The 26191-nt window shown below is 53.7% G+C and overlaps 6 protein-coding genes across 6 annotated transcripts; 4 read left to right on the forward strand and 2 right to left on the reverse strand.

The window, feature by feature from the left end:
* The first annotated feature begins 215 nt into the window (after positions 1-215).
* Positions 216-3321, forward strand: SMAC4_00853 (uncharacterized protein). The gene is made up of 4 exons (XM_066089506.1): positions 216-434; positions 532-650; positions 721-2429; positions 2501-3321. Exons 1-4 carry the CDS (start codon positions 370-372, stop codon positions 3002-3004), a joined length of 2397 nt encoding a protein of 798 aa, XP_065946542.1. The 5' UTR covers positions 216-369; the 3' UTR covers positions 3005-3321.
* A 268-nt stretch (positions 3322-3589) lies between these two features.
* On the reverse strand, positions 3590-7982 carry SMAC4_00854 (uncharacterized protein). Its single transcript, XM_003349914.2, has 3 exons — positions 7069-7982; positions 4882-6974; positions 3590-4815 (listed from the first exon to the last, which is right to left on the reverse strand). Exons 1-3 carry the CDS (start codon positions 7394-7396, stop codon positions 3856-3858), a joined length of 3381 nt encoding a protein of 1126 aa, XP_003349962.1. The 5' UTR covers positions 7397-7982; the 3' UTR covers positions 3590-3855.
* A 4839-nt stretch (positions 7983-12821) lies between these two features.
* On the forward strand, positions 12822-14761 carry SMAC4_00856 (uncharacterized protein). The gene is made up of 2 exons (XM_003349916.2): positions 12822-13674; positions 13737-14761. The coding sequence occupies exons 1-2, from the start codon at positions 13268-13270 to the stop codon at positions 13825-13827; spliced, it is 498 nt and encodes a 165-aa protein (XP_003349964.2). The 5' UTR covers positions 12822-13267; the 3' UTR covers positions 13828-14761.
* Positions 14762-18220: 3459 nt separating this feature from the next.
* Positions 18221-20030, forward strand: SMAC4_00857 (uncharacterized protein). Its single transcript, XM_003349917.2, has one exon. The coding sequence runs from the start codon at positions 18441-18443 to the stop codon at positions 19728-19730; it is 1290 nt and encodes a 429-aa protein (XP_003349965.1). The 5' UTR covers positions 18221-18440; the 3' UTR covers positions 19731-20030.
* An 82-nt stretch (positions 20031-20112) lies between these two features.
* Positions 20113-21495, reverse strand: SMAC4_00858 (uncharacterized protein). Its single transcript, XM_003349918.3, has 2 exons — positions 20831-21495; positions 20113-20623 (listed from the first exon to the last, which is right to left on the reverse strand). Exons 1-2 carry the CDS (start codon positions 21254-21256, stop codon positions 20150-20152), a joined length of 900 nt encoding a protein of 299 aa, XP_003349966.2. The 5' UTR covers positions 21257-21495; the 3' UTR covers positions 20113-20149.
* Positions 21496-22281: 786 nt separating this feature from the next.
* Positions 22282-26183, forward strand: SMAC4_00859 (uncharacterized protein; the record flags this gene model as incomplete). The annotated part of the gene is made up of 1 exon (XM_003349919.2): positions 22282-26183. The coding sequence occupies one exon, from the start codon at positions 22282-22284 to the stop codon at positions 25687-25689; it is 3408 nt and encodes a 1135-aa protein (XP_003349967.1). The 3' UTR covers positions 25690-26183.
* Positions 26184-26191: the final 8 nt, after the last annotated feature.

Raw genomic sequence — 26191 nt, forward strand, 5'->3', positions numbered from 1 at the left:
TCTCAAAATCCATGCCTTTGTCGTGACTTCCATGTGAAGCGGTTTGTCGGTGCAGCCACGCGGACATCGTCAGTGCGGGGCGTGCGCGCTAATTTGCCCTGAAGGCCCCAAAAGTCGAGCGCGACGCGCTGAGCTGAGTGCTGCGACTCATTGTTTTAGCCCGCCTGCCCGCCTATCAACCGAACCAGAGTTCCCGCCATCCATTCCCGACCCAAAAAAAAGTTAGGACGCAACAAACCGAAGACGACGATCTCAGCATTCCTCGACCAGAAGAATTACACATCCGTCTTTCAGCGTCTTCTTTATTTCAATACCAGCAGCCATATATCTATGCCTGCATTTGGTATTTGATTCACCTACCAGAGCAAAATGCTCTTTCCCGAAGATGACGAGGTTCACCTGAAAAGATGGATCGTGAAGCGGCTCGAAAATACGTCAGTGATCCTGGCCCCCAGTCCTCCCTTCACATGTCTAGAGGTAGTCCCTCACAGTCCCTCAAGGGCCACAGCTAATCATATCATGATGATTTAGATCAGATGCTGACGCAGATGTTCTGGCCGACTACGTTCTAGCCCTTTTGCGCACTAACGGCGAGGTTGAAGAGGTCCGCAGACTTTGCGAAACCGAAATCCCAGACTTCCTGAAAGAGGGTAAGAGAATGATACCTTTGAACTGCCCAAGGAAGAGGCGAAACTAACATGCGTGCGTGTGACCAACAAGACTCTTCGGTATTCGTCCGCGATGTTTTTCAAGCCATCACCTACAAATCCTACCTGCCCGACGCCCCTCCAGTGCCGAAGCACGCTCCTCCTCCGCCTGCCTTTGCCGCTCTCCCCGTCGCTTTTCCCGCTATCCAACCGCCCGGATTATCCTACGACGACGCGCCAGGACACCTCCCTCAGTTCCCCTCGTACGTCGGTCAATCACGAAAACGATCCTTCGACGGAGGAGACGAGTTGGATGGAAGAGATGGACAATATGGGGGCAGATCATGGAAGCAACCTCGCCGGGGAGCTGGGTTTGGCTTCGGTGGCCGTGGGGGCAGGCCAGAGGCAGGCAATGGCCACCTCAATTCCTCATACCCGCCATTTCCCGAGAACGGTCAGTTGCCCCAGGGCTTCCTGACGGGCATGTCCGAGACGCTGGCAGCGTTGCAACAACAGATGGGATTGCCTCCGGCCCCTGGCTATCCAGCCTCCGCTCAAGGTCAGAGAAGGCGAGCACGATGCCGCGACTACGAAACAAAGGGATACTGTTCGCGCGGCAATACCTGCCTCTTTGAGCACGGAGACGACTCCATATATGTTCCCCCTCCGAGTACCGGGTTCGGCGCACCGTTTGCCGCCCCAGCGAATCCTATCGAAGAATACGATCCCACCAACCCTGGCATTTTCACTCTGCCGCCCAACCTTCCCCCTCACCAGTCCCTTCAGCATGATGGAGGATATTCTTCCAGAGGCAGAGGAGGAAGGCAACAGGGGCCGAAACGTCGCCCGAAGGCGCCCTTTTCGGCCGACGGTCCCGTGTTTGACCGCGCCAAGTCGACCATCGTGGTGGAAAACATCCCGGAGGAGAACTTTGATGAGGAGCAAGTTCGCGGGTTCTTTTCCCAGTTTGGAAACATCTTGGAGGTCTCCATGCAGCCTTACAAGAGGCTGGCCATTGTCAAATTCGACACTTGGACGTCGGCGAATGCGGCGTACAGGTCACCAAAGGTGGTCTTTGACAACCGATTCGTCAAGATCTTCTGGTATAAGGAAGAGGACACCTCTCTACCGCCATCTAAACCTCTAGGTGAAGGTTCCGAACAACATGGCGAGGGAGGCGGAGACGGCCAGTCGGCTGCTATGCCCGAGATAGACATGGAGGAGTTCTTGCGGAAGCAAGAAGAAGCCCAGAAGATCTACGAGGAAAAGAGGAAGAAGGCGGAGGAACTGGAACGCCAACGTGAGGAGCTTGCGAAGCGTGAGCAGGAGCTGCTTGCCAGACACCGCGAAGAGAGAGCCAAGTTGGCGGAAAAGATGAAGGCTAAGCTGGGCGGCGGGAGCCAGCAAGGCGATGGCAGCGAAGATGGATCCAAATCAAAGTCCACTAGCGAGGCGCTGCGTGCCCAGCTAGCAGCTCTTGAGGCCGAGGCTCTTCAGCTGGGCATCGATCCCGACGCCATGGAGGATACCTCCTATTCGACGTCCTCATGGAACGCTAGAGGCGGATACTACGGCGGGAGGGGTGCGTTCAGGGGGGCGTATAGAGCTAGAGGCTTTGCTGCGCGGGGATATCGCGGCGCTCCGTTCCGCGGTGGTGCTAGAGGTAATCACCACGCTGCGTATGCGATGTACTCGCTGGATAACCGGCCGAAGAAGGTCACTCTAACCGGCATGGATTTCACTGTACCTGAGAAGGACGAGACGCTTAGGCAGTACCTCTTTGTAAGTTTCCACTATATGTGCCATTTTTCTTATCTCACTGCGTGTGCATCTAACCAGCAACCTCGATATAGGGCATTGGCGAGTTCACCGACATCCAAACCACCCCCTCAGCAACCGACATTACTTTCACAGACCGCAAGACGGCTGAGAAGTTCTTTAACGGCATCCTGCTCAACGGCAAGGAAATCCCCGGAATCGACGGTCAAGTCGAACTGGCATGGAACCCAAGCAGCGGTCCCGGATCCACTTCTCTGGCTAGTACCCCAGGCAGCACCAGCACGGGTGCCGGCGCGGCCGCTCAGAAAACCCGGTCAGCTCTCTCCGCAGCAACCATGTCATTCGTTCCCGGCGGCGGACCTCAGGCAGGTGTCAGTGGTGGTGCTGGTGACACTGCCATGGCCAGTGCAGGAAGCGTCAGTGGTAGCGATAAGGACGTTAACATTGTGCTGGAGAGGAGCAGCGGGAACCACAACGGCAATGGGCTTCATCATAACAACAACCAACATTATGAGAGCCATAAGCAGGGGGACATGGACTACGATGTGGCTGATGAGAATCAGTGGGAGATGACTTAGAGAGAGCTTCAAAGAGAAAGAAGGAGCTGGACGGAAAGAATGCCAGGGCGAGAAAGAGCGGCACTGCTGTGAGAGCCTCAAACGAAAAGCGTTGATCAGTAAACCATCAGTGGACATATGGATTTTCGGTCTACGAGGACTGGAACGCCGGAACAGCTTAAGAGTGGGAGGCTCTCGCTGACACATGCGGGAGTCGTAAATGGTACAATTCATCAATATGGATGAGTGAGCACCAGGGATTTAATCTCCAAGTGTCAGGGGCAGCTAACCTCATACTGGCCGGTGAAGAAAGTGCGGGAGCAGGCGAGTGCCTGTCAACAGGATACAGAGTGTCAGAGTGAGAGTGGGCGGATCAAATAAGCGTATAAAGGAAGCGTTCAGGCACGAAACAACTCTAGCCCGGGTTTGGAACACCACAGGCAACCAATTCCTCGTTTGTGTGTTCGTGAACGGGATAAAGGAAAACAAAGCTGCATACAGATGGGGCAAATGTACATCTAGACTACCACTAGTATATCATAGGACTGTATCAATACGACTAAAACACCGGACGAACACTTGTTGAACGCCACAAATCTCCTGTCGCCTGCCGTATGGTATGCGGACATCAGCTTTGCCGTCCAAGCCATCTAGGAAGGATGGCCAGACACCAAAAGGAAAACAAAGCTGTTGGTGATGCCGCAGGCACAAGCTGCATTAATTATCGATCATTGCAAAAGATCCCCTAGATATATACTCCACCATTCTGCCAAAACAAAGTGTTCACCTTTTGGGACAACTTGCTTCTGGTTCAAACCTCACAAGACACTAGCTGTTTTCACAGAAGGAAATATCCGGTCCCATCTCCCTACTTACCTCTCACTCACCATACTCCCATAGCTCCGTCCGGTGTCTCTAGTATCCGTCCTCTCCAGCGTCCCGTAGCTCCGTCCCGTGTCTCTGGTGTCCGTCCTCTCCAGCGTCGCATAACTCCTTCCGGTATCTCTAGTGTCCGTCCTCTCCAGCGTCGCATAACTCCTTCCCGTATCCCTCGTATCCGTTCTCTCCAAACCGCTCATGTCCCCAACCTGAGCAGCCAACATAGCCGCCGACCCAGCCGAAGACCCAGCAGTACCACTAGCAGCAGCAGCCCCAGAGCCCGGTGCAGCAGTAGTCTTCTTGGGCTTCCTGAAGCATGCAAACTCGCTCTTGCTCGCCTCCCTCAACCGCTTCAACACCGCCCGCATCTCAGGCAACTCTGCCTGCAACCTCGTCCGCGCCTCATTATCCGTCCGGCTGTCGAGCTCCTGGTACACGGCGCTCTGCAGCTCCGAGGCGCGGTCGGTCGTGTAGTGGTTCAGCGTCTGGGCGACGAACTCGACGTCCAAGGTAGCCTGCATGAGCATGCCGAGGTCGTAGCGGGCGCGGGTCTTGAACGCCTCGAGCAGCTCGCGCGACGTCTGCTCGAGTAAGAAAGAGAGGACCTGGCTGGTTAGGGAGGCCGCTGTCGTAGACACCTGCGTGTGCACGAGGACGAGGTCGAGCAGGGCTTCGTAGATGTAAGGTCTGACCTCGCGCGGCTTCGTGCCTGAGGGGGGAGGCCAGTCGGAGGCGGTCACGCCGGCGCGAACGATGCGACGTAGGGACTCGATCGAGGGGCGGGTGTATGATTGGAAGAGGCGGGCATCGATTTGGCCGAGGACATCCCGGATGGTCTTGGTTTCGTCAGTGAGCTTGACGGAGAAGGCGTTCTCGAACTGGGTGTTGAGGTTCGGAACGACTTCGGAGCGGAGAGCTTGGAGGTTGCTGAGGGTGAGAAGCATGCGGACATTCTGGGGACGGTTATCAGCAAGCTGTAATGGGGATGAGGTATTGAGAAGAGGATTGGAAAGACTTACACTATCGCCGGCGTCAATAGTGGCACCCCCGATTGTTGATACCCGTAGCCCAGAGTGGTTGTTGACAAGAACAAAGTCATTGGCGTCCGTCGTCCACTCGTCATCAGGCTTCTTGATGGGCAGCTCTGCGTTTTCTACCATCCCATGGAGGGCTTTGTAGAGCGTGGTGACATACTGACTCCGCACCATTTGTAACAGTTTCGTTGCGGGCGGTAGGACAATATCCTCGGCCCCAGGCTTGGTCATGGCCTCAGAAACGTAGAGGATCTTTTGCATTCCGCTTAGCAATGCCCCTTCAAAGGCGGCAAAGCTGGCAGGCATCTTTGTGACGTCCTTTCGAATAGGTGACCTGTTCCAGTCCTCCACATATTTGATGTTTTCGGAATCTCTGTTCCATGCGGCACAAAGAGCAGTTACGCATCTCTCCCTAGTTGCGTTCATGAGACTTCTCAGTTGGTCCAGCTCCGCAGGATCACCCTTGCCGACCGGAGCAAGAGAAGCAATATCAGAAGCTCCAGATCCAACGAGAGCAAGCATTTTTGAGAGGTAGTGGGCTCCGCTGATGGAGTTAGACCAAGGTGGCCAGAACGCAAACTTCTCCCATGCTTCTCCTCGCTTCGGCGATGGTGGCGGAAGATTGTTTGGGTCGAGGTTGATTGGGACTCTTAAAGTAGTGGTTTGAATGGCTGGCCCTGGTGTGGATGGGTTCGGCGTGTTCAGTGTTGACGGTAGGGGGGAAATAAGCGCAGAGAGGTCTTCAGGTGGAGGGCCGGTGAAGAAGGACAGAACATGCTCCTTGATCATGTCAACCAGCTCGACCGTGGCCCTCTGTAGTTCCTGAGAGCTTTGTTGGGTCAGTCTATGGTGCCCCTGTGACTCCCCCTTATAGCCAGCAGGGAGAGTTCTCTGAGTATTGCCGTCTATGAACCCTTGTACTGTTTGCCAGAATTCGACGACTTCACCCAAGATACCCTGAGGCGACATGAGGTTGCTCATGAAAACCACCATCGTCTCCCATACCTCCAGAACCTCGGCCGAGTCGAAAGTGGATGTTTTGCTTTCGATGGACTGCCTGCCGAGCGCCCTCAAATTTGACGCTATTGACTGAGGGCTAGGCTTCTCGACATTTGCCAGACGCCGTCGCAGCACTTCGATTTCGACCTTGGCCCTCTCCGCTGTAGACTGGATCCTACCTTTCAAGTACTCAACCCGGCTCTGTAGCCATGCCCAAATGGGGTTCTCCTCAACACCCAGTTCCAGGAGAAGTGTGATCAGGTCCATATGCTGATCATGCGCATGTCCTGGTGTTGCGTCGGACTTGGCCATTGCCTGAGGGGATACTAGTCTTCGCCACACGTCTCTCTTGAATGACTGTATCTGCTCGTCGACATCATGCCACATTCGTGCTGCGAGGAGGATCTTGTACAGTTGTGCCTCAGTGGGTTCACCCGACCCGATACTCTGGGCGATCTGTTTCGCTTCATCAGCGAATCGTCTGGCCCTGTTGTACTCTTCAACCAAACTCTCATGATCTTTCCGTTTGATACTCTCGGCCAATGCAGCACTGATCTCGACATAGTCTTTGTAGGTGTCAAGAGAGAATCCCACTGTCTTTAAGTGTTCCTCCTTCTCGCGTCCACCCAATGCGGGCCCCCAGAAGTCCTCAGCCTTGGCAGAAACATCGAGCAAGGGAGCCTTCACGCCCATGACACCGTACTCGCTCTCTCTGATTAAGGCATTCTTCTTGCGGGAATCAACCGTCGGGGCCAAGGGGCTTGCCGGACCATTGGCGGCACTGGCACCTCGGAAACTACTCCTGCTAGCGTGTCTTTCGTGAGTCCTGGGACGCGGAGCTGCTGGCTCGGCTCCGCGATACTTCATTTCCTTGTAAACATTGTCGATTGTAGCCTTTGCTCGGACAAAGCGTTCGAAATTTGACTCGACGAGAACCTTGAGGGATGCCGACTTTTGGTCGATGGACTGATTCAACACTTCCAATCCACTGAGCAGGGCATCGGTACTGTCAGTTGCATGGACCTGGGAGAGGAAGAGCGCCGGAGAAAATGTCGTCGAAGAAAGCAGAAACCGATTTCCTAGATCAAAAACAGTGTGTGTCAATGACAACGTCCCCATCCAGCCATTGGCAGCTGCCCTTGCCATGCGCAGTGGTCGAGAAGGTAAACTCACGGAGCTTTGCGTCGTCTTGCAACGGAACTCCCATCTGCTTCAGCGTCCGTACCACACTGTCGGTGGTGCCCAAGGGATCCGGTTCGTCCCTCTGAACCAGATTACCAACACCGCTGGCCGAAGTCTCGGAACCGGGTACCACACTAGCCCTGTTGCTCACAACCCTCTCCAGCGCCTGGAACCGGGACTTCCTCCTGTTGGCCTTCTGCTTCGCCGTCTCATCGTCGGAAACATCGCTGTTGTTGTCCTTCTCTGTCGGCCACTCGGTTAGGTTGAGAGACGACACCTGGTAGAAGTCGAGAATCGTCCGCTCTGTGTCGGTCGCCATGGTGTCTCCTAACCCTGACTGGCGTGGATCCTCGGCCTTGAACGGTCGGGTTCGCTATCCTCGCTATTATCGAATCCGTATTTCGAAATGAGTGTGTCCGTCCTGCGGTCCTCCTTTATCCATCTATTTTGTGTATCGTAATTAAACCGTTTCGTCGTCTGTCGAGATTGATCCGACAGTTTGGTGTCGCTTCGTTGTTTCCCGCGTCCTCGGTCAAGTCACCCTGACACCAGTCGTGGTTGATGGGGGCACTTGGCAACCCAGGGGTTCAGTGGAGCATTTGCGGGGTGAGTGCTTGTCGCGTGTCTAAAACCGCTAAAAGGGTGCTCGCGTCGGGTCTCGAGCTGCACAGGCGGGCAATGTGCTGTGGTGCTTCCTTGTGCTCACCGCGAGCGGTCAACAGCAACTGCCCTGGGATAAGGTGACGGTGTGGTAGATGAGCCTCAAGCGTACTCACGGAGGCACATGCAAGGCCACGACGTACCTACCTACAAAAAGGAGGCTGCACAGATGAAGGCTTCCGTCCCGTCCGGTACGTACTCCATCTTTAATTAACTCCTTGCAGGGCATGCGGGATGCTCGGGCGCAACTGACAAAGTGGCATATTACATAATATCTACGTAGGGACGCAGTAGCTTCCCTCGACAGTGGAAGATGCTAGCGATGTTAGCAGTTTAGCACTGATTTAGTAGTCCTGATTAGCACTGATTAGAGGTATGGTAGCTTCGGGGGCGGCCCGGCGATTGTCAAGGAGATACGAAAGTCCGGCTAGCTTGCGGTACGGGTGGGGTTGAGAAGACGTCAGGTTCGCCTTACGGCCAGAAGTGGAAGCAGCGAAGAAGTGGCAGACGGCGGATGACAGCAGCTAGACGGGCCAAGCCTTGCATTGACTGGCGCATCCCGGCTGCGCACGGTCCAGATGAATGGGCCCAAAAACTTGTACTGGTGAACGTGGTGGGCTGGCACGCTGGTTGGCTGTTGCTTTGATTTGCGGGAAGACCTCCATCACTTTTTACCTCATCCACGGACTTTTCCCTGATCCTGATAATTCTCTGTACCCGTCCTCACCACCTACACTCCTTTCTTCCGTACACATCAGGGTTCTCCGGGAAGAGGTGTCATCCGAAAACCACCTCCAAAATGCTCGCCCTTAGATCAATTGCCGCTCCTGCGCAGCGCCAGGCCTTCCGCGCCGCTCCCCGCGCCGTCTCGGTTTCTTTCCAGGTATGATAACTACCAAGCCAAGCAGCAGCATGGGACGGAATATGGCGATTCTGTCTACCCAGTCCCCTGCTGTGTCTGCGATCCCGTGGCTGTGTTGTGTGAGACAGAAAAAGAACCCTTTCTAACTCTTATCTCTTGGTCTTACAGAACCGTTTCTACTCTTCCCGCGTTGCCCAGTTCACCGGCCAGAAGGATGCCAGCGTAAGCCATCCTGCCTCCCACTTCTCGACGAAAAGAAGGCTTTGCGACAGCCCACGACGACGGGGTGTTGGTCTGAAAACCACTCAGACCTAGTCGCAAAATGCTGCTGTTTCATATGACGGATAGACCGCTAAAACGTTGCAACAGGGCAAGTACACTGTCTCCTTGATCGAGGGTGATGGCATTGGTCCCGAGATCGCCGTTGCCGTCAAGGACATCTTCGCTGCCGCTCAGGTTCGTTCAACGCCTCCACCTGCCGGCCTTCCATGTGGGCGTCGACGCGTGGTCCGCTAACACTCGAGACTAGACCCCCATCGCCTGGGAGCCTATCAACGTCGACCCCATCCTCAAGAATGGCAAGACCGCCATTCCTGATGCCGCCATTGAGAGCATCAGGCGCAACAAGATTGCCCTCAAGGGTCCCCTCGCCGTATGTTGGCCTCCTGGCTTCCGAATCGCAAAGTTGACATACTTACTGAACCCTGTCTAGACTCCCATTGGCAAGGGCCACGTTTCCCTCAACCTGACCCTCCGCAGGACCTTCAACCTTTTCGCCAACCTCCGCCCTTGCCGCTCTGTTGCTGGCTTCAAGACCCCCTACGACGGCGTTGACACCGTCCTCATCCGTGAAAACACCGAGGGCGAGTACTCTGGCATTGAGCACGTCGTTGTCGATGGCGTTGTCCAGTCCATCAAGCTCATCACCCGCGAGGCTTCCGAGCGTGTCCTCCGCTACGCCTTCGAGCAGGCCCGCGCCATCAACCGCAAGAAGGTCCGCGTTGTCCACAAGGCCACCATCATGAAGATGTCCGATGGTCTCTTCCTCAACACCGCCCGCGATGTCGCCAAGGACTTCCCCGATATCGAGTTCGATGCCGAGCTTCTCGACAACACCTGCCTCAAGATGACCACCGACCCCACTCCCTACAACGACAAGGTCCTCGTCATGCCCAACCTTTACGGTGACATTCTCTCCGACATGTGCGCCGGTCTCATCGGTGGTCTCGGTCTCACCCCCTCCGGCAACATCGGTGATGAGTGCTCCATCTTCGAGGCCGTTCACGGCTCTGCCCCCGATATTGCTGGCAAGGGTCTTGCCAACCCCACCGCTCTCCTCCTCTCCTCCATGATGATGCTCCGTCACATGGGTCTCAACGAGTACGCCGACAAGATTGAGAAGGCTGCTTTCGACACCCTTGCTGAGGGCAAGGTTCTCACTGGTGATCTTGGTGGCAAGGCCTCCACTAAGGATTTTACTTCCGCTATTATCGACAGGCTATGATACCATAACTTTTCCTGTAATGCATTTTCTTGGCTAGTGGGGTTCCTGTAGTAGACTGTATCACAACGATCTATTCCCTTTGTTTATAAGCCCAAATAACGGCGGTTGTTTTCGTTGAGACAGTTGCATTCTACAAAGGCGTTGATGGTCCCAATGCCGATACTCTGATACCCTTTCAAACCTGCTTTGCGCCGTGTCCTTGTAACCTGATTTACATGCCCGGCCTTTGGTCCCTGTAATTTCTCTCTCTTGATAACGTGTATCGCAATTGTGTCATCCCAGTATAGCCCTTGGCTATCACCCGACTTCTCATGGATCACCTAGTCTAGGGCGAGGCTGATTGGTCGTTTCCAGGACTTCTCGATGGCGATAACTTCAGTGAAAGCTGACGCAAAAGAAGGCTTGGCCTGGTCTACCTAGCCTGACGTGGATGTTGTTTATGAGTGTGGCGGCGATACTCGTCAGCGCTTGATTTTACCGATTTCGACCGAATGCTTTCCATGCTTGCGAGGGTTCCGTTGAGAAGCGATCTTGAGCACTTTCGAATAGAAGTTGAGTCGTGGAACCGAGCGGCTGGCAGAGATATCATCAGCCATGTCACATTCACGGGTACCGACATGTTGATGGAGACAGGCTGCCAATGGCCGAGTAACTGGCGGTGATGGCACAACCCCTTTACCCCCACAGTGGGTTGAATTTCCCGTCCTTACCCTTGGATGACACTTTGCTCTAATGCAGGAGCCGGGACGGGAATTGGGTCACTAAGTGTCATCCACTCTGTCCCGAGAACGACTCTGAAGTCCTTGCCAATTCCGTCCATCTTTCCCATCTGGACTTTCGATATCTCATCCCTGCAACTCGAGGAACGGACGCCGAGCCTCTCAGTTCTTGGCGAGTCTGGATCTCATAATGATTCATGGATGTTCTCCTGATTTTCATGCAAGACATCCTACAGAGGTCCAGTTTCGTAGGACATACCCGAGTAAAGATTTTTGTATTTAGGCAATGCTGGTAAGCGGAAACAGTTACCGATACCGGAGCACTGAGTGCCTTGTAGTCCCAAGCATATGATGCAAATGACGGCGCCGAGTCAGTTTAGGCGGTTCCGTCGGCTTTCTAGTGTAGCTTCTTTTCTTCTAGCGGCTATGTGGGAACCCCTATCGATGTGTTGTCGTCGTGCCTCAATGCTGCTGTGACCGCGATATCCCGATGTGAGGCTCCTTCGTGCGGATTGTGGGGGTCTTGATTGGTTCATCTCTGGTTGTCCACCACACATTTATCCTCACCAATTAAAGATGGCTACGGGTACCCTGTGCTTCCCTTTAGGGAAAGCGGTATGGAGCTATCATGACGTCGCTCCATCAGACAGTTGGGAGGAAGACGTTGATAACTGTGATCAGCTCCCTTGTGTTTTAGGGTTGAACATGAAAGTCAATGCTAAAACTTTACTGCCGACAAGACGGGCACAGACTGTGTAAGCTGGAAGCCATCATAACCCTAAATTGCCCACACTGGATTACTTGTCCAGTACCCATTTTATTCCCGTTGGTTACAGGTTCCAACGATATTCTGGAATAGGGGCTCGGCACCGAGGAGAGGCCGGCGCTTCTTTCCACTAATTCAATCCGGAAGATGCGGATATCACGGCAAATCATCTGAATATCACGAGGCAATCGCCACTCTTCCACAATATAGACGCGAGGAGCGCGATGCCGAGTTCGTTGTCAACACATACATGGCGTAATATTACCCAATCCCTTTCCGCTTCGCACATTCAAAAGTAATCGTTGACTCTCATGTTACAAAGCACTCAGCTTCTTCAAGATCCTGCCATCATCGGTCATCATAATATCTGACAGTTTGCGGTCAGCCACCTAGCAATCACCAGCCTGACTAACATAAACCGGCAAATTGGATAATCGGCAACGTTTGTCTCGTGGCGGCTGCATATCACATCAGCGCATCGTCCACGAACTTTTGTCTCGGATGGCAAACCAGAATTCTCGAGAGATACTAGACATCTCCGTGAAACAGCTATCCCCAAGTTACTTCTGACACTCTGACAAGGCTGGCTTTCAAATGTGGCAACGACAGGGTAACTCCACCCTTCCGGCGAACTCCCGGGTTAGCCATCCAGGCGCAAGATCTAGATCGGACGGGGCGGTGGAAAACTTCGAGAAATGATGGAGGTTGCCCGGGAATACACATCGGCTTTCGGTGAGGAATCGCATCATTGTTCCAAATCTGCCCTAACCATTACGATTAAAAAATACAGACCAGTCATATAACGTAATCGGACGCATAGCACCTGGGATCGCAGTGTCAGCGGTATCCAACGAGAACGTCGATGATTCTCATTCTGGATCATTCGAGTGCTAGCTATACATTCCTTCACAGCATCAAGTATCTGGCTCACTGCCTCAAACCAGAACAAGTGTTCGAGGTCAGAGAAGCTGACAAGTAAGCTCTGTGGCCAGGCCAGCTCTAGCCCTTCTGTAGCCCCAGAGTGAACGTCCGCAACCCTTGAGCCCCCAGACTGTCATCTCGTCTGCCCCGATATCTCGATCTCTACTTACCGAACCCCACTCATTGACAGCGTTATACCCATCAATGCCAGACCAAGGGAAAATGCCAACGTTCTAGAGGCAGCTTCAGGACAACCAAGAAGCCCTAGGATTCCAGGAATAACCTATCTTCTCCAGGACTTCCAGAAAATCTCACGTACCAGCCAGCCGGGGTTTTGATACTGTTGAGAGCTGCCGACACAGGGGGGTTTGAGGCCGGATGTCCCACGCATGACGATTGGAGCATTTGGACAGTTGGACAGGATCAACGCACAAAAGAAGTCCCGATGCATTGGTCTGGTTTCCAAGTACAGGGACCTTTGGACTTCCGAGGCGACGGCCCCCCGCGAGATAGTGTAAGAGTTGCCGGGATACCAGGGGTTTCATGCACAGTATGCTGCTGCAAGCGCAGATGCAGGACGGCGTGGGCCCACGGCTTGCTAACAAATCGCTCATTAAACCACCCAATGTCCTTGTTTAGGGCCAGGTCCTCGCCCGTGATCCCCTCTTTTTCACGTTCTGCTTCTTGCAGCTTGTCTGCTCTCAAGTGCGCCTTAAAGTAAGGGCCCACAAGCCCTTGGATCGGTTCCGAATGGTTCCATGTCTAGTGACACGGCCTGTGGGACAAGGTCGGAACAGCTCAAGGGGCCGCTGCGAGTTCTTCTCCGTGGCCCTCCTACCTCCAACTATATAACTGCCTCCTCCCCTTTCTTCTTACACCCAACTTCACTCCAAGCCAGGTTCAACTTCCACTCTTCACAGCTTTCCTATCTTGCAGACTTGCTTGCTCGTCCAGCCGGCGCCAACCCAACATCTCCTTACATCAACAAACAAGATTTTTCAAGTTCTACACCATCCTCCTCCGAAACAATGTCTGGTTCCAAGACTGCCGCTGCTCCCGCCCAGGATACTCGCATGAAGAGCGTCCTTGAGCAGGGTGCCGTCAAGTTCGTCATCAAGACCAAGGACCAGAAGTGGCAATGCACTCTCCTCGACCGTGCTACTCAGTAAGGCCCCCTTGACGATTGCTGGCAGCGCCCATGAGACTCGATGCTAACTGTCACCACAGCGAGAAGAGAAAGGCTTCGCAGGAAGGCTCTTCGTCTGCCTCCATCTCCGGCTCCGAGTCCGGTAGCTCCGCCTCGAGCAGCGCGCACTAAGCGCTTGCTCACAACACCTTCCTTCACCTTCGTACAGTAGCTGCGCAAGAGCCATCGAGATCCCTCGGCAACACACCATTCTTTCTCTCACCAACATCGGCTAGCACATGTTTTTCCCCGCAGGAAACTTGGAGAGAGGTTTGTGCAGTCGGAGATGGAAGACTGAGTGCCTTATCACGCAGTATGCATCATCCCGCGCATCGATCATGTGGATATGGGCAGACAATTCATTTCTCGGCGACTTCACATCGATCATGTCACACCGGCATCTGCAGAACACGGCTGATAAGGTGCAATTTGGCACCACTACAGCAGCTCCTGGCTCAGTCATTGTGGCGAGGCTTGGCCATCTCTGGCTCTTGCTCTTGCTCTTTCACGTTTTATCTGGCTTAATATTTGGGAGGTCACAGCACCTTTGGAGCAACAAGAAGGCAGTCCCTGGACACGGCTCGGCGTTATGAGTTTTCTTGGCTTTGGTTTTCAAATGATACCTGTTATTTCTTTTCTTGGAATTGTACGTTACCTTTTGGCAAGGGGAGTGGGCGAAAATGAGAAGGTATTCGGCATGAAAGCATCCATTTTCTTACGGTTTTGCAAACTTGCAAAGACACCTCAGATGCCATGCGCCTCCTTTGCGATACGACACGAAACAAGCCAAGCATTGGCTGTATAACCAACACCCCATTACCACCAGAGATCTAAGGCCTTTTCTCGCTCTGGATTTCGCAGAAATGCCATGTATAACATAGGACAAGTGAGGTGCGAATCGACTTTGCCTTTCCGATGCCGAGCCTCCACTATCGCACAACACATCGATAACGTCGATAAAAGTTGGAGCAACGTGTCCCAGTGCGTAACATCCCGTCCAGTAAGGCACGTTACCATTCAAGGAAGCAGCAGTCAAGAACTCCCCTGGATTTCACAACAGCGGGGATTATCTTAAGAGCGTTTGTTGGTTCCGGTTATGATTTGTTCCCACAAATCTGCAGCGGGTTTCGGGCGATGGATGGCCACTCTGCCTGAGCGGATCCCTGGAGGTGAGGTTATGGTCTATCCGCTTGTTCCGACTGACCAACAACTAGTTTACAAGTTTACGCCATCTCACCGCGCCGGTGCCGAACCTCCGACACTAGAAGTGAATTGCCAGAAAGGGAAACCAAAATCGATGCGCGCGCGGCAGCAGCGTGAGCAACGGTGAACTCGAGCTCCGATTTCCCGCTTCCGGTTTTTGTCGGGATCTTGATCTTTGATCTCCACCATCGAATCTGCGAGTAGCAATGCTACGTATCCATTCAGCGAGCATCAAATGCATGGCTGCTCGTCTTCAGGGATCCATTCATTGGGAAAATGGATACAAATGGATCCCCATTGCATACGGTTAAATAAAAAGCTTATCTTTTGGGGAGAGAGCGGCACTCCGCTGTGATGAGGATGATAACTGATTCAGGTAAAGAAAATGGAGGACATCACCAAAACCAACAGGGTGCCTGAACGGCCGTTCATATGCTAGTGTTTTCGAAAACTTATGATAACCTACCTATGGTGCAAACACAAAACTGCTGGCAATGGTCACACACTACCGACTTGAGGTGGGACGTTAAACAAAACAAAACAAACCCCTGAGTGCCGAGACTTCGGGTACGGTACACAAATATGCACAAGATGCTTGGCTGCCGCAACGTCTGGAAGCGACGACGAGTCTGGGTGACGACGGACGGCTTAGGACGATCCTGCGCCAGTTATCCATGTCCAGATCTCTTGCTCACTTCTTGGCTTCGTTAGTTGTTAAAGACCACCGTTGCCCACGAGGTCTGGCTCTGTTTCTGCCAAGCAATGCTACAAGCTCCGCAATCAGGGAAAGAAAAGTCGCACATCTGCTTGGCCTGCTTGGGTGGTCTGTGGCCATGAACAGGTTCAAGAAGTCTTGAGGATCGAGCTTCAAGAATGTCACCCTGCCTTCTTGAATCTCATATCGCAATGAGGCGACATCTGCCTCGCAGAACTGTGAGATAAGACTGGAGACACAAGGTGTCTTTGAAGTACCCGGCATGCCTTTACGCTACAGAGGCTACCTAGGTACCCTTATACCCTTATGTGCATGGTGGAGGGGAGCCTTGGCACCTTGAGAGCGGCAGTTACCTCTATCACATGATAGCCATGTGCCTGGATGGAGAGATCTCCCAAAGGCAGAGTGACGAAACAGGGGGTTCTTGGCTTCCTGTGCTACCGATGGAACGCCCAATGCTCACGACAGAAAAGCCGAGACCTTTTGAGCATGGGTGATTAGCCAAGAGGTCTCGGCTTTTTTTCGTCGCCAGCGTCCAAGCATTCGTTTTCACGTTTCTGGCGGTACAACTGTGTGTGTACTACTTGTTAGTGGTCCTCCGCATTGGCCCGCACTCTTCACTATCTTATCTCGCACAGGACAGAGTTGATGACACCCGAGTCCGCCACTCGAAGCACCAAACCCAGCCAGAACACCACAAAAATCAGCGAAATTACCGCATTCGATGTCCAGTGAGGGCCTATTGTCAAATCATATAGCCCTCATGTATTTTTGGGCAATCACTTGAGTCAGTTGTTGTTGGCTTCCTGGGCTTGGAATTTAGGCTTGGGTCTCATCAATTATGTCCCGGCGAGGTTAGTGAATCCCACACCGTGATTTCCGCGTCCTTCTGGATAAGGTCGGCATCCTGGAAGTCCCTGCGTCGAACGAATCCTTTGCCTTCCATCTTTCAGTCGCCCTGATGGTGAGCGATACCGATATCGACCTGCTCGTGTCCCATCCCTAGTAGCACGTGGTTTCCCGGTGCTAAACTTCACGAGCTCCTCCGTCCATCGGATCCGGCGGTCGCGGCGTAGCATTCCATCTGGATTCCTTTGAAACGGTGTTGGGCGACGAGACCGAAGCTCAACCTGACGGCCTTGCACCGTCCCTTTGATTTGGGTCCATTCATCCGAGATATACACGCCAGCTAGCTTCTGAGCGATGAAAGCCTTGTCAGTGTTTTGCCAGTAGTCAAAATGATAAAAGAGTTGTTAGTCCTGTGGTGCGTGATGATCTCATAGGAGATGCAGTATGGACCCCTGTAAATCGCAAAATCAGTGAGTTCAGCAGGCAGAGTTGGAGTTGCAAGATGAAGAGAAAAGGTTGAGGAAATCGTCTTCTCATCGTCACAAGAGATGAGGTTTCGTGATACTGGCGGAAAACGCGCCAGAGGGGTATTGCTGGAAATTGGGAGGTTGGGTTGGACTTGAAACATTCAGAGCCCTGTAAGTCGAAGCCGCCAACTGGAAGATCGTCTTCGGCACTTGATGCTGTGCTGTTCGTGGATCACTGGTTGGTTTCTGTGGGCTTGAGGCCCTTGCTTGATGAGATCCCGTGGCCAAATATTCAAGCCCTCGGTTAGACCTAGTGTAGAGCCCGCCCTCTCGTTTTGAGGAGCGGAAGAATGCCTCGACTCATATCAGACGGGAACTCTTTGAGACATAGACGGTCAAGGAAGATGTGGCCCTTTTATGGGTGTGGTCTGGGTTGCGCCAACGCAACACCGCACCGCCCTACTCCAAACAATGCACTGGTGCTTGGACTGACAATTGAGGCCCGCTGCGAACGGGAGCGGAGGCAAGAGCCTGCCCTGCCCTGCCCTGCGCTGTCCCCCACTGTCAAACCAAGAACAGGGCTTCAAAGGGTCGGAACCATGGGCTGTGCTGCTTTTGATCACGACTTGATGACGGGGACTTAAACCCGCCGGCCAGCCTTTCGGGCTTTCCTTGATGCACACGAGCTTTTAACCAGGCCGTTTCCCGTCCCGCCTTTGATCTTTCCCGTTCATTCATCTTCTTCTTCACCTCAATCCACATTCATCTTCCATACCTCTACCGTGACCCGATTTGGGACTTTGCGTGGTGACCATTCAACCGCGACTTCAAACATGCCGCTTCCTATAGCGGGACAAGGTGAGACTCGTTATTTTCTTTTGCTGGTCAACTCTTCGGTGCTGTTTACACCCGACAACCTTGACATGTTCACGTGTTTGTGGGACGTCTATCCATATGCTCCGTTTCACTTCCTGTGCTCCCCCAGCTCCATTCAGACCCTTGTCCACCCCGCGAAAATGGTGGGCATCGCCGGTGGTTGCATCACCCTGGCGAACCCGTTGTTACTGGGCTCGCCTGTTTGATTCTGACCCATCAGCGCGGGACTCGGCGAGAGTAGAGCACCCCCTGGTGGCAAAATCATCCATTATTTGGGCGGCCACGCAAGCTTTCCATCCTCGTGCGTTGTCTAGATGCTGCCTGGGTCTTCATTTCGAATCAGTTATTTGACTTTACGCCTCTCTTCATCCCGCTCACCGTCGGCTGCCTCCTAACCTGTGCTTCATCCTTTTTTGCCTCTATTTATTTAGGCCTTCAAGAACTGTTTCCCTCCCGACATGCCCCCATTCCGTTGTTGAAGTTATCCATCTTTCCCACCGACCTGTATAAAACGGGGGAGCTTGTTCGTTTCCGACCAAGACCTATTGATTTCCCCACTTTCTGCAATCGATATCTCATCATCCTCTCTCGCAACACCTTATTCGAGCCCGTCCTTGGGGCCAAATCATTTAGAGATGCCACCTATTAACCAAGCTGCTGCTCTCGCCTCAGTTGGCATTATCGCTGTATCGGTTGCCGCCGTAGCCGCAATAGCCATCTACGAGTCTCCCGAGGTGCGACGTCGAGTCAACGACCTCCGCCAACGCATCGCCCTTGCCTTCCAAGGCTGGGATGACGAATTCGATCACGATCCTCGCCGAAATTCCAACAACCCCCGTTTCAATCGTCCCGAAGATGCACACGGATTCTACCAGTCCCGTGCCGATGTCGGTGTTGACGCCGATGAGGAGACCAAACGAAGGCAACGGGAGGAACTGATGTACTGGAATGCCAAGCGTGCAGAGATGATGAGGGAAGCCGGCGGCGAATCTACTTCTACTACACACCGACCAACATCTACAACCACCCGCGAATCGAGCTTTGACGATTTCCTTAGTGAGGACACGGCAGCCGGACCTGGGACATTTGTTTACAACACGGGCGCCGATGTCAGGGGCACCGAGAATGATGCTCTTAGACGCCGTGGGACAGGCCGTGGTGCTGCCGCCCCTGCTGGTGTCCGTGGATTGACTGCTGCCATGGTTCTGGATCCCTTCAGTGACGAGTTCGGTATCGAACTTGACGAACGCATCAACATGGTCGACGAAGATACCCACCTGATGGCTCCCAGCCAAGGCGAGATGGTGTCGGAGCATAGGTCAGACATCTACAACGCCACCCCGACCGGTCTTCAGTCTCCCGTTTCCCGTACCCTTTCGCCGGAGCCTAGACTCACAGTCCTTGCTCCTCAACCCGACATTCTGTTCGATTTCGATTTCGAGTCCCAGTCGCAGTCAGAAGCCGCCGTTACTGCATCGGAGGATAACCACGAGCGATCTGGAGCCCCGACCCCTACTACGGCCCGCAGCACGACAACCGACACTCTCGAGCGCGATTTGAATGAGGACGAGTACATGACTGCTGGGCAGGACGACCGTTCCACGGCTTATGCTTCTATCCAAGAGTGGGCTCAAGGCTCCTCTGGAAACCCCGGCTTTTACTCGCCTTTGCCTGTCACCCCGACCGAGCCCATGTCTGAAGCTGAGATGATTAGTGAGGGGCAGCTCATGCCTGCGGACACCCTGTCGGTAGCGGACTCAGGAGAGCACATCGAGGGATATGACGCCGCCTCTTCAAGGGCTGGCGAGGATTTTGATGAGTTGAGCGACAGCGATGATGGGATTGCCACTCCTGGCAGTTGGTCCGATGTTGGCAGTGTCATCAGCGAGACTGATGAGATTGCCCGTCAGCCACAGCACGCTTAAAGCTGTACACTCTAGTAGCGTATCGGACGCTATGAAGCCACCTCTTTCGGGAACTTTACCATCATGATGATATCGGCATTTGAGCTCGGCGTTTTACAGGTTATGATTCCTATTTGTGTATGGTAGTGTCTGGGCATTCGTGGGCATTTCTTTGGGTTTTGGGTAATGTTTGTTGGACAACAATCAGGGTTAGAGGGCATTTTAAATGAACCCCTCAAGGACGTTAAGAGCCCGCGAAGTGTCAAAGACATTATAGTGTTGTATAAGAGCATCAAAATCTTGGTCTAGCTCACTATCACAACAATAGATGTACCGCACCACACTTAAAGACGGCCATATATGAACAATTGTGGCGTGAATAGTTATATATAGGCTGAGGCCCGAAAGCATCGCTGTCCCGGTTCTCCCGCAGCAACCTCCTATGCAGTTCCCTTCCCATCATCACCTCTCACACTTCCACAATATTCACCCCACAATTCCTCCACCTCCTTCCCTAGCAGCCGGACCCAAAACCCCTTCGCCTCATATTCCCACGTACTCCTCAACCCCTCATTAATCCTTCTCACCGTCCCCTCCCCAAACCTCTCTTCCAAGTACTGCAAAAAGTACGCCGTATGCTGATACCCCTTATCCCACGGATCATCAATTTTGATTTCCCCGCGTTTCCAGTGTGGGGGCCTCAGGTCGCAGTTGAGCCGGACCCAGTCCGCGATTCCCTCGATCAGTCCACCGGGTGCTGTACCGTGGGCGTCCCATTGGTAGCAGTGGACGAGCTCGTGCGTGAGGATGCCGGTGAGTTCGGCGGGAAGGCGAGACGGTGGCGTGGAGGGGATGTGCGAGGCGATGTAGGAGAGGGAGAAGTGGATTTCTTTGTGATCGGAGTCGAGGTCGCTCTTTTTTTTTGGGTTGGGTTGGGTTAGATTTTAGTTATATCCATTACTCGTACAAGCGTGCGGTAGGTAGTGGGGAGGGAAGGCAAGATCAACCGAACAGGTTACAACATCACACCAATGGAATTACACGTGTAAATAGACCGATGAAACAGAAAGAAAGCAGGGCGTCATAGTCAGGATTTAAAAACCCAAGAAATACCATCGTACCCCAGTCGTATAAGCCACGCCGCCCATATCCCTGAGGATAACGGTCACGGACCGAGTCGGCGGACACGTTGTGTGCTTGTCTGCTGCCGACCTGTACAAGAGCCGCTGGACGTTCTTGACGGCATCGGAGAGGAGCGTGCTCGCGTTGACTGCGCCGAGGAACTTGATCGTGCCGGGATGGTTGAGATCGCGGATTTCTAGACGGAGCTTGGGATGTGGGAACTTGGGCGTGTCACGGTCGTGATCGTCATGTCTGTCCTTGCCCTGCCCTTGTCCTTGATGTTCCAGATCATGTTCCTCCTCCTGAGAACCAGGGGCAGGCTCTGGGTCAGGCGCTGCGGTTGATTGGGCTGGAACGGCACTGGGCGCCGCGACGGCCGGTGAGGTCTCCGTGGGGATCTGCGAGCGGATGGTCATGGTGGACATTAAAGGGCAGATCACTGCTTTGGAAAATCAGTGCGTGGAAGCTGGTTGTTATGCTACAAACTGGGAGTCGAGAGGGAACACGGAGGGTGAAAGACGGGATGCACGGACTAGCCTCAGCTGAACGGTCTCGACGGTGAAGCGCCCCGGCTCGCAGGGTGAGACGGCCCCGCCGTGGAACCTGGAGCTCCCTCGTGGGGAGTGGGGTAAGCAATGGCATTTTTTCTGAAATTTTCCATTTTCTGAAATTTCTGAAATTTACGGGGAGTTCGTGCACTATCACTCATGGCTAGCTACAAGGCAGACTTGACTGACTTTAGGCGCTCTCCAGCGCTGAATCTCAGAGGATGCTGCTAGTGGGTCTTGAAAGGATGGAAAATGATCCCATTTTTTCGGAAATTTTCATGAAATTTCAGATAGATCACTAGCTGCGACAGTGGGCGAAGGCAAAAAAGGGACCCCTGTTTTGGCGCAGTGGTGGGCGCGCCTGGGGAAATTGGGGAAATTTCACAAGGTCCCGACCCCGTTTCTGACGAATCCACGCTTCGATCCAAGGCCCACCCGTGCACGATTACATACCTGTCCATCATTTTGTCATTCGAAGGGGTCCATGGAATTCCATGCCTATCTTACAAACGCAGCACCGAGATTCTCTTTTTTCATCACCACGATCGCAACCTGGACTTCACTCTACCAAAGTCATCCAACGGACTCCGTATTGTCGCCGTCTGCTGCGCCCTATAACAAACGCCTTTCCTTCATTGCGCGATTCAGTCCAAACGTCCTCATTACACGACATATCCGGTCCAAAACGCGCCCTCCTTTCCGCCTGCACAAGTTGTTTACCGATAGCTCGAGCTTGTGCAACCCACAAACCTTTCCCCCCTTGTTTGGCCTCCGTCCCGATTCTCGACCTATTCTCGCCTTCCACTCTCTCATAGCGCCCGACCGATCTCGACTTCTCCAACGTCGTACCTAGGCGATTTTGACGCGAAAACATTGTGGCCGCTACCTCTTCGTCGGAGGGTATGGCGGAACGAATTACCGATGAGCAGGTCGCCGACCTGCTCGCCATCTTGCGCACCGATGCCTCTGTCGACGCCAAAGCGAACCGCATCACCACCGTGAAGGCGAGCATCAAGCAACACAATGTTCCCACCTCGTGCTTTACGCCGCTATTCGAAGCGCTTCATATCGCCTCGACCGCACAGCACCCCATTCTCGTCAATGCCGGATTCACTACGCTCAACCACCTGCTTGCTCGCTTGGCCAGACAGGATCCCAAGTTCTTGGCCAAGGAGGCGCCACACACACTCCCCGTTATTGTCGACAAACTTGGCGACCAAAAGGACAAATTCCGCCAAATCGCCATCCAGGCACTGACAACCCTCTACAAGGTTGCGCCCGTGGACGTCGAGCGCTCTGTGCGCAACATTGCCATGGTTGGCAAGAACCCGAGGGCGAAGGAGATGAGCATGCATTGGCTACTACAGACGCACCAAGAGCAAGGCTTGCAATTTCGAGGCTACGTTCCGACCTTGATGGAGCTCCTCGAAGACGCCGATGGATCAGTCCGCGACGTTGCTAAGACCACCGTCATTGAGCTCTTCAAAAATGCGCCCAATGCCGCCAAGTCAGATTTGAAGAGGCAGCTCAAGAACTTCAAGGTCAGGCTTGCAATCGAGCAAGCCATCGTGAAGGAGCTCAACAACCCATCCTCCTCCGTTTCTTCCCAGCAAAACGACATGATGGACCTGGACGAGCCGGTGGTGCCCACTCGCGCTCCTGCGCCCGCCCCTATACGAACCAACCTATCCGCCAGTGTGCCTGCTTTGTCATCCGAGCGCCCCCTTACGCCGGGACTAGATAGCCGCCCCGAGCCGGTCGAACCACAGTTTGTGAACACACAGCGTGAGCTGGACGATACGTTCAGAGATATGCACACGTTCTTCGATGGAAGAGAGACGGAACAGAACTGGCTGAAGCGAGAGGAAAGCATGACCAAACTGAGGAGACTTATCGCTGGAAACGCTGTCTCTGATTTCCACGACTCTTTTCTTGCTGCGCTCCGAGCGCTGCTTGATGGCATTATCAAAGCGGTCACCTCCCTGAGAACCAGCTTGTCCAAAGAAGGCTGCGCTCTTGTTCAGGATATTGCGACAGCTTATGGACCAGGTATGGATCCCATGGTTGAAATTATGATGCAGACTTTCGTCAAGTTATGCGCTGCCACGAAGAAGATTGCTTCTGCGCAAGCCAATGCCACAATCAACACCATCCTTGGTAAGGTCAGCTATACAAATCGCCTTATGCAGCACATCTGGATGGCCTGTCAAGACAAGAATGTTCAACCGAGGCTCTATGCCACTGAGTGGCTCAAGACGATGCTTACCAAGATGGCCCACCACAAGAACCACGTGGAACACACTGGCGGCCTGGATCTGATCGAGAAGTGCATCAAGAAGGGCCTGGCTGATGCGAACCCTGGTGTCAGGGAGAAAATGCGAGCAACATATTGGACCTTCTCCGGGATATGGCCGGCCCGAGCGACTAGCATAATGAACGAGCTTGACTCGACCGCGCAAAAGCTGCTCCAAAAGGACCCTCACAACCCTAATGCTCACAGTAGGACAGAAGCAGGAGGAGCCCGCCCTGGCATGGGTCTCTCCAAGAGTGTTATGGGGGCTCCTAAGCCGAGCGTGCGCGATGCCATTATTGCTCAGAAGAGGGCCATGGCGTCGTCGAAAAACCAGCCACCGCGGCCTGGCTCAGCCATGGCTCATTTCTCTCCCGTGGGGACGACGAGGAATGTTTCGTCAACCTCCCAAGCATCTACCGCTTCCGCTAGCACAACCTCAGCAGTTCCGGTGCCAACAAAATCAGCGTTTGGTACTAGCTCGGGAGGCCTTTCGGGGGCACCAATGCGGCCCGGCAAGAGAAGGCCTGAAGTGGCTGCTCGACCTGCGACGGCAGGTCCGTACTCGGTGAGGAATGAGGTACCTCCCGCCGAGCCAACCAGCCCCCCTCCAAAACCTAGGGTCAAGACAATGACGAGCCCGAAGACGCAGACACTCGTCATCTCCCCAAAGAAGGCGATCCCTAGGCCACAGCAAGGTCATTCTACGCATAGCAGCGAGTCTGGCATTCCACTTCCGGTTTCCGGTATTCCTAGCCCAACGAAGTTTACCAGCGCAATTGGTATTCGTTCTCCCCGGTCACCTCTAGCGCCGGAGTTGCCTCCATCACCCATAATCGCCTCGCCTTCGAGAGTTATGCCAGACCCTGCTCAGATACCGTTGCCCGAGAGCAGCCCTTCCAAAGATGAAGAGCTCTCGTTGGTAGTACCCAGCGCTGTTCTGCCAAGCCAGAAGACTCCGTCGCCTACGGAGGAGTCAGAGCATCCGCAGATTGCTATAGTGCCCATCGAGGCCGTCGAGATTGTGCCTGATGCCCCTTTCAGAGGTGTGCAGGTATACGAGGACCCTTTCACTGCAGGACAAGCTGAACCACAGTCCGCCTATACCGGTCCCGTTTTGGAACCGAAGCCGGTAAACGAGGGTGCCGCTACTCCTCAGCCCTCGCAGCAGTTCTTTGATGGCGAGAACGGTCATGCAATGGGTGAAATCCCCATCCCTTCCTCGCCCGAACGGACCAGGCAAAACTCGCGCCTCCTCGACAGCGGCATCTCCAAAGTTAAGACCAAGTCCCTCGATGTCCACGGCTTCCGCAAGCTGCAGGGCATCATCCGCGACCCAAAGGGTGGCGCCATCTTCACCGACGACAAGTTCGATGCCCTCCTCACAGGCCTCTTCGAGTTTCTCGAATCCTCCCCTTCCGAGATCCCCCACATCCCCGCCGAAAAGCAACAGGACGTCAAGGCCCAGATCCTGGCCACCATCAAGCTGCTCCTTAAGAAGATGCGCGATTCCTTCCGTCCCCACGTCTCCCGCGGTCTCGAAAGTCTCCTGCGCGCCCGCGCCGCCTACGACAGCCGCTCCCACATCGTCAGTGGCATGGAGCTGCTCGCCGACGAACTCATCACCCTAGGCGATCCTACCGAGATCACTTTGGTCCTCGCCAACACTTTGCGTGACGCGCTGAATAAGGATCAACAACAGGACACGGGCGCGCGCTCCCTTAGTATGGGAATGCACGTCCTCAAGGAGGTGGTCGAAAGCTCGGCAACTTCGTCAACGCCGTTCACGCCTACCGAGCAGGAGCTAGATACGCTCGCGGGGTTGGCGGCCAAGTGCTTGGAAAGTGCGGATAGCGCGGTGCGCATGGATGCGGTGCAGTTGTGTGTGGCACTGCATGCGCGAGTGGGCGATCAGAGGTTTTGGGATGCGGTGAAGAGGGAGGGGGTGAGGGATGATCCGAAGAGTTTGATCACTTATTACATTGTTAGGAGGCAGAGGGAGGTTGGGGCTAATGCCTGAGGAAGTAAGTGCCTGGAAGGCTCGCGACTTTGCAAAGGGTCGATGGGTCATGAGTCATGGGGTTCTTGTCAAAGGAGAGAGGAGTTGGTAGTGGGTAATATGGGTACAATAATGTGTTGTTTGGAGAAGAGTGTACGAAGAAGAAAAAGAAATCATTAGGTGCCCTTTTTGGGACTGGTTCTCTGGGGGAGTAGGTTTTGTTTGATTCTCGGTTTCAAAACCAGGGTTTTTTGGACGACGCGAATAAGATGTTTGATGTGATGGAGGATACTTGCTTTATGATGCTACTCCGTCTTCATTGAAATGGGATACAGAAAGAAAAGCATGGATGGGGCAAGGCAAGGCAGGCGCTGGTGCAAGAGGGAGGGGAATGGCAAAAAGAATACCAAGAATTCATTCATCTCATCTCTTTCATATCACACAGCGTGGCATGGCGTTCGTTTATCACTCGATGGCTGTTAATTGGTTGTTTCGATACATACAAATATTATCATCAGTCTAC

This window comes from Sordaria macrospora, chromosome 3, assembly GCF_033870435.1.
Source record: "Sordaria macrospora chromosome 3, complete sequence".
Classification (NCBI taxonomy): Eukaryota; Fungi; Ascomycota; class Sordariomycetes; order Sordariales; family Sordariaceae; genus Sordaria; species Sordaria macrospora.

Bases quoted from the DNA above. Each gene is read 5' to 3' on its own strand.
- SMAC4_00853 (XM_066089506.1), top strand. From the start codon at position 370: ATGCTCTTTCCCGAAGATGACGAGGTTCACCTGAAAAGATGGATCGTG. The intron at 651-720 runs GTAAGAGAATGA...GTGACCAACAAG, and splicing joins CCCAGACTTCCTGAAAGAGG to ACTCTTCGGTATTCGTCCGC. The intron at 2,430-2,500 runs GTAAGTTTCCAC...ACCTCGATATAG, and splicing joins CGCTTAGGCAGTACCTCTTT to GGCATTGGCGAGTTCACCGA.
- SMAC4_00854 (XM_003349914.2), bottom strand. From the start codon at position 7,396: ATGGCGACCGACACAGAGCGGACGATTCTCGACTTCTACCAGGTGTCG. The intron at 6,975-7,068 runs GTGAGTTTACCT...TTTTTGATCTAG, and splicing joins GCAAGACGACGCAAAGCTCC to GAAATCGGTTTCTGCTTTCT. The intron at 4,816-4,881 runs GTAAGTCTTTCC...AACCGTCCCCAG, and splicing joins CTATTGACGCCGGCGATAGT to AATGTCCGCATGCTTCTCAC.
- SMAC4_00856 (XM_003349916.2), top strand. From the start codon at position 13,268: ATGTCTAGTGACACGGCCTGTGGGACAAGGTCGGAACAGCTCAAGGGG. The intron at 13,675-13,736 runs GTAAGGCCCCCT...CTGTCACCACAG, and splicing joins CTCCTCGACCGTGCTACTCA to CGAGAAGAGAAAGGCTTCGC.
- SMAC4_00857 (XM_003349917.2), top strand. From the start codon at position 18,441: ATGCCACCTATTAACCAAGCTGCTGCTCTCGCCTCAGTTGGCATTATC.
- SMAC4_00858 (XM_003349918.3), bottom strand. From the start codon at position 21,256: ATGTCCACCATGACCATCCGCTCGCAGATCCCCACGGAGACCTCACCG. The intron at 20,624-20,830 runs GTACGATGGTAT...CCAAAAAAAAAG, and splicing joins GCGTGGCTTATACGACTGGG to AGCGACCTCGACTCCGATCA.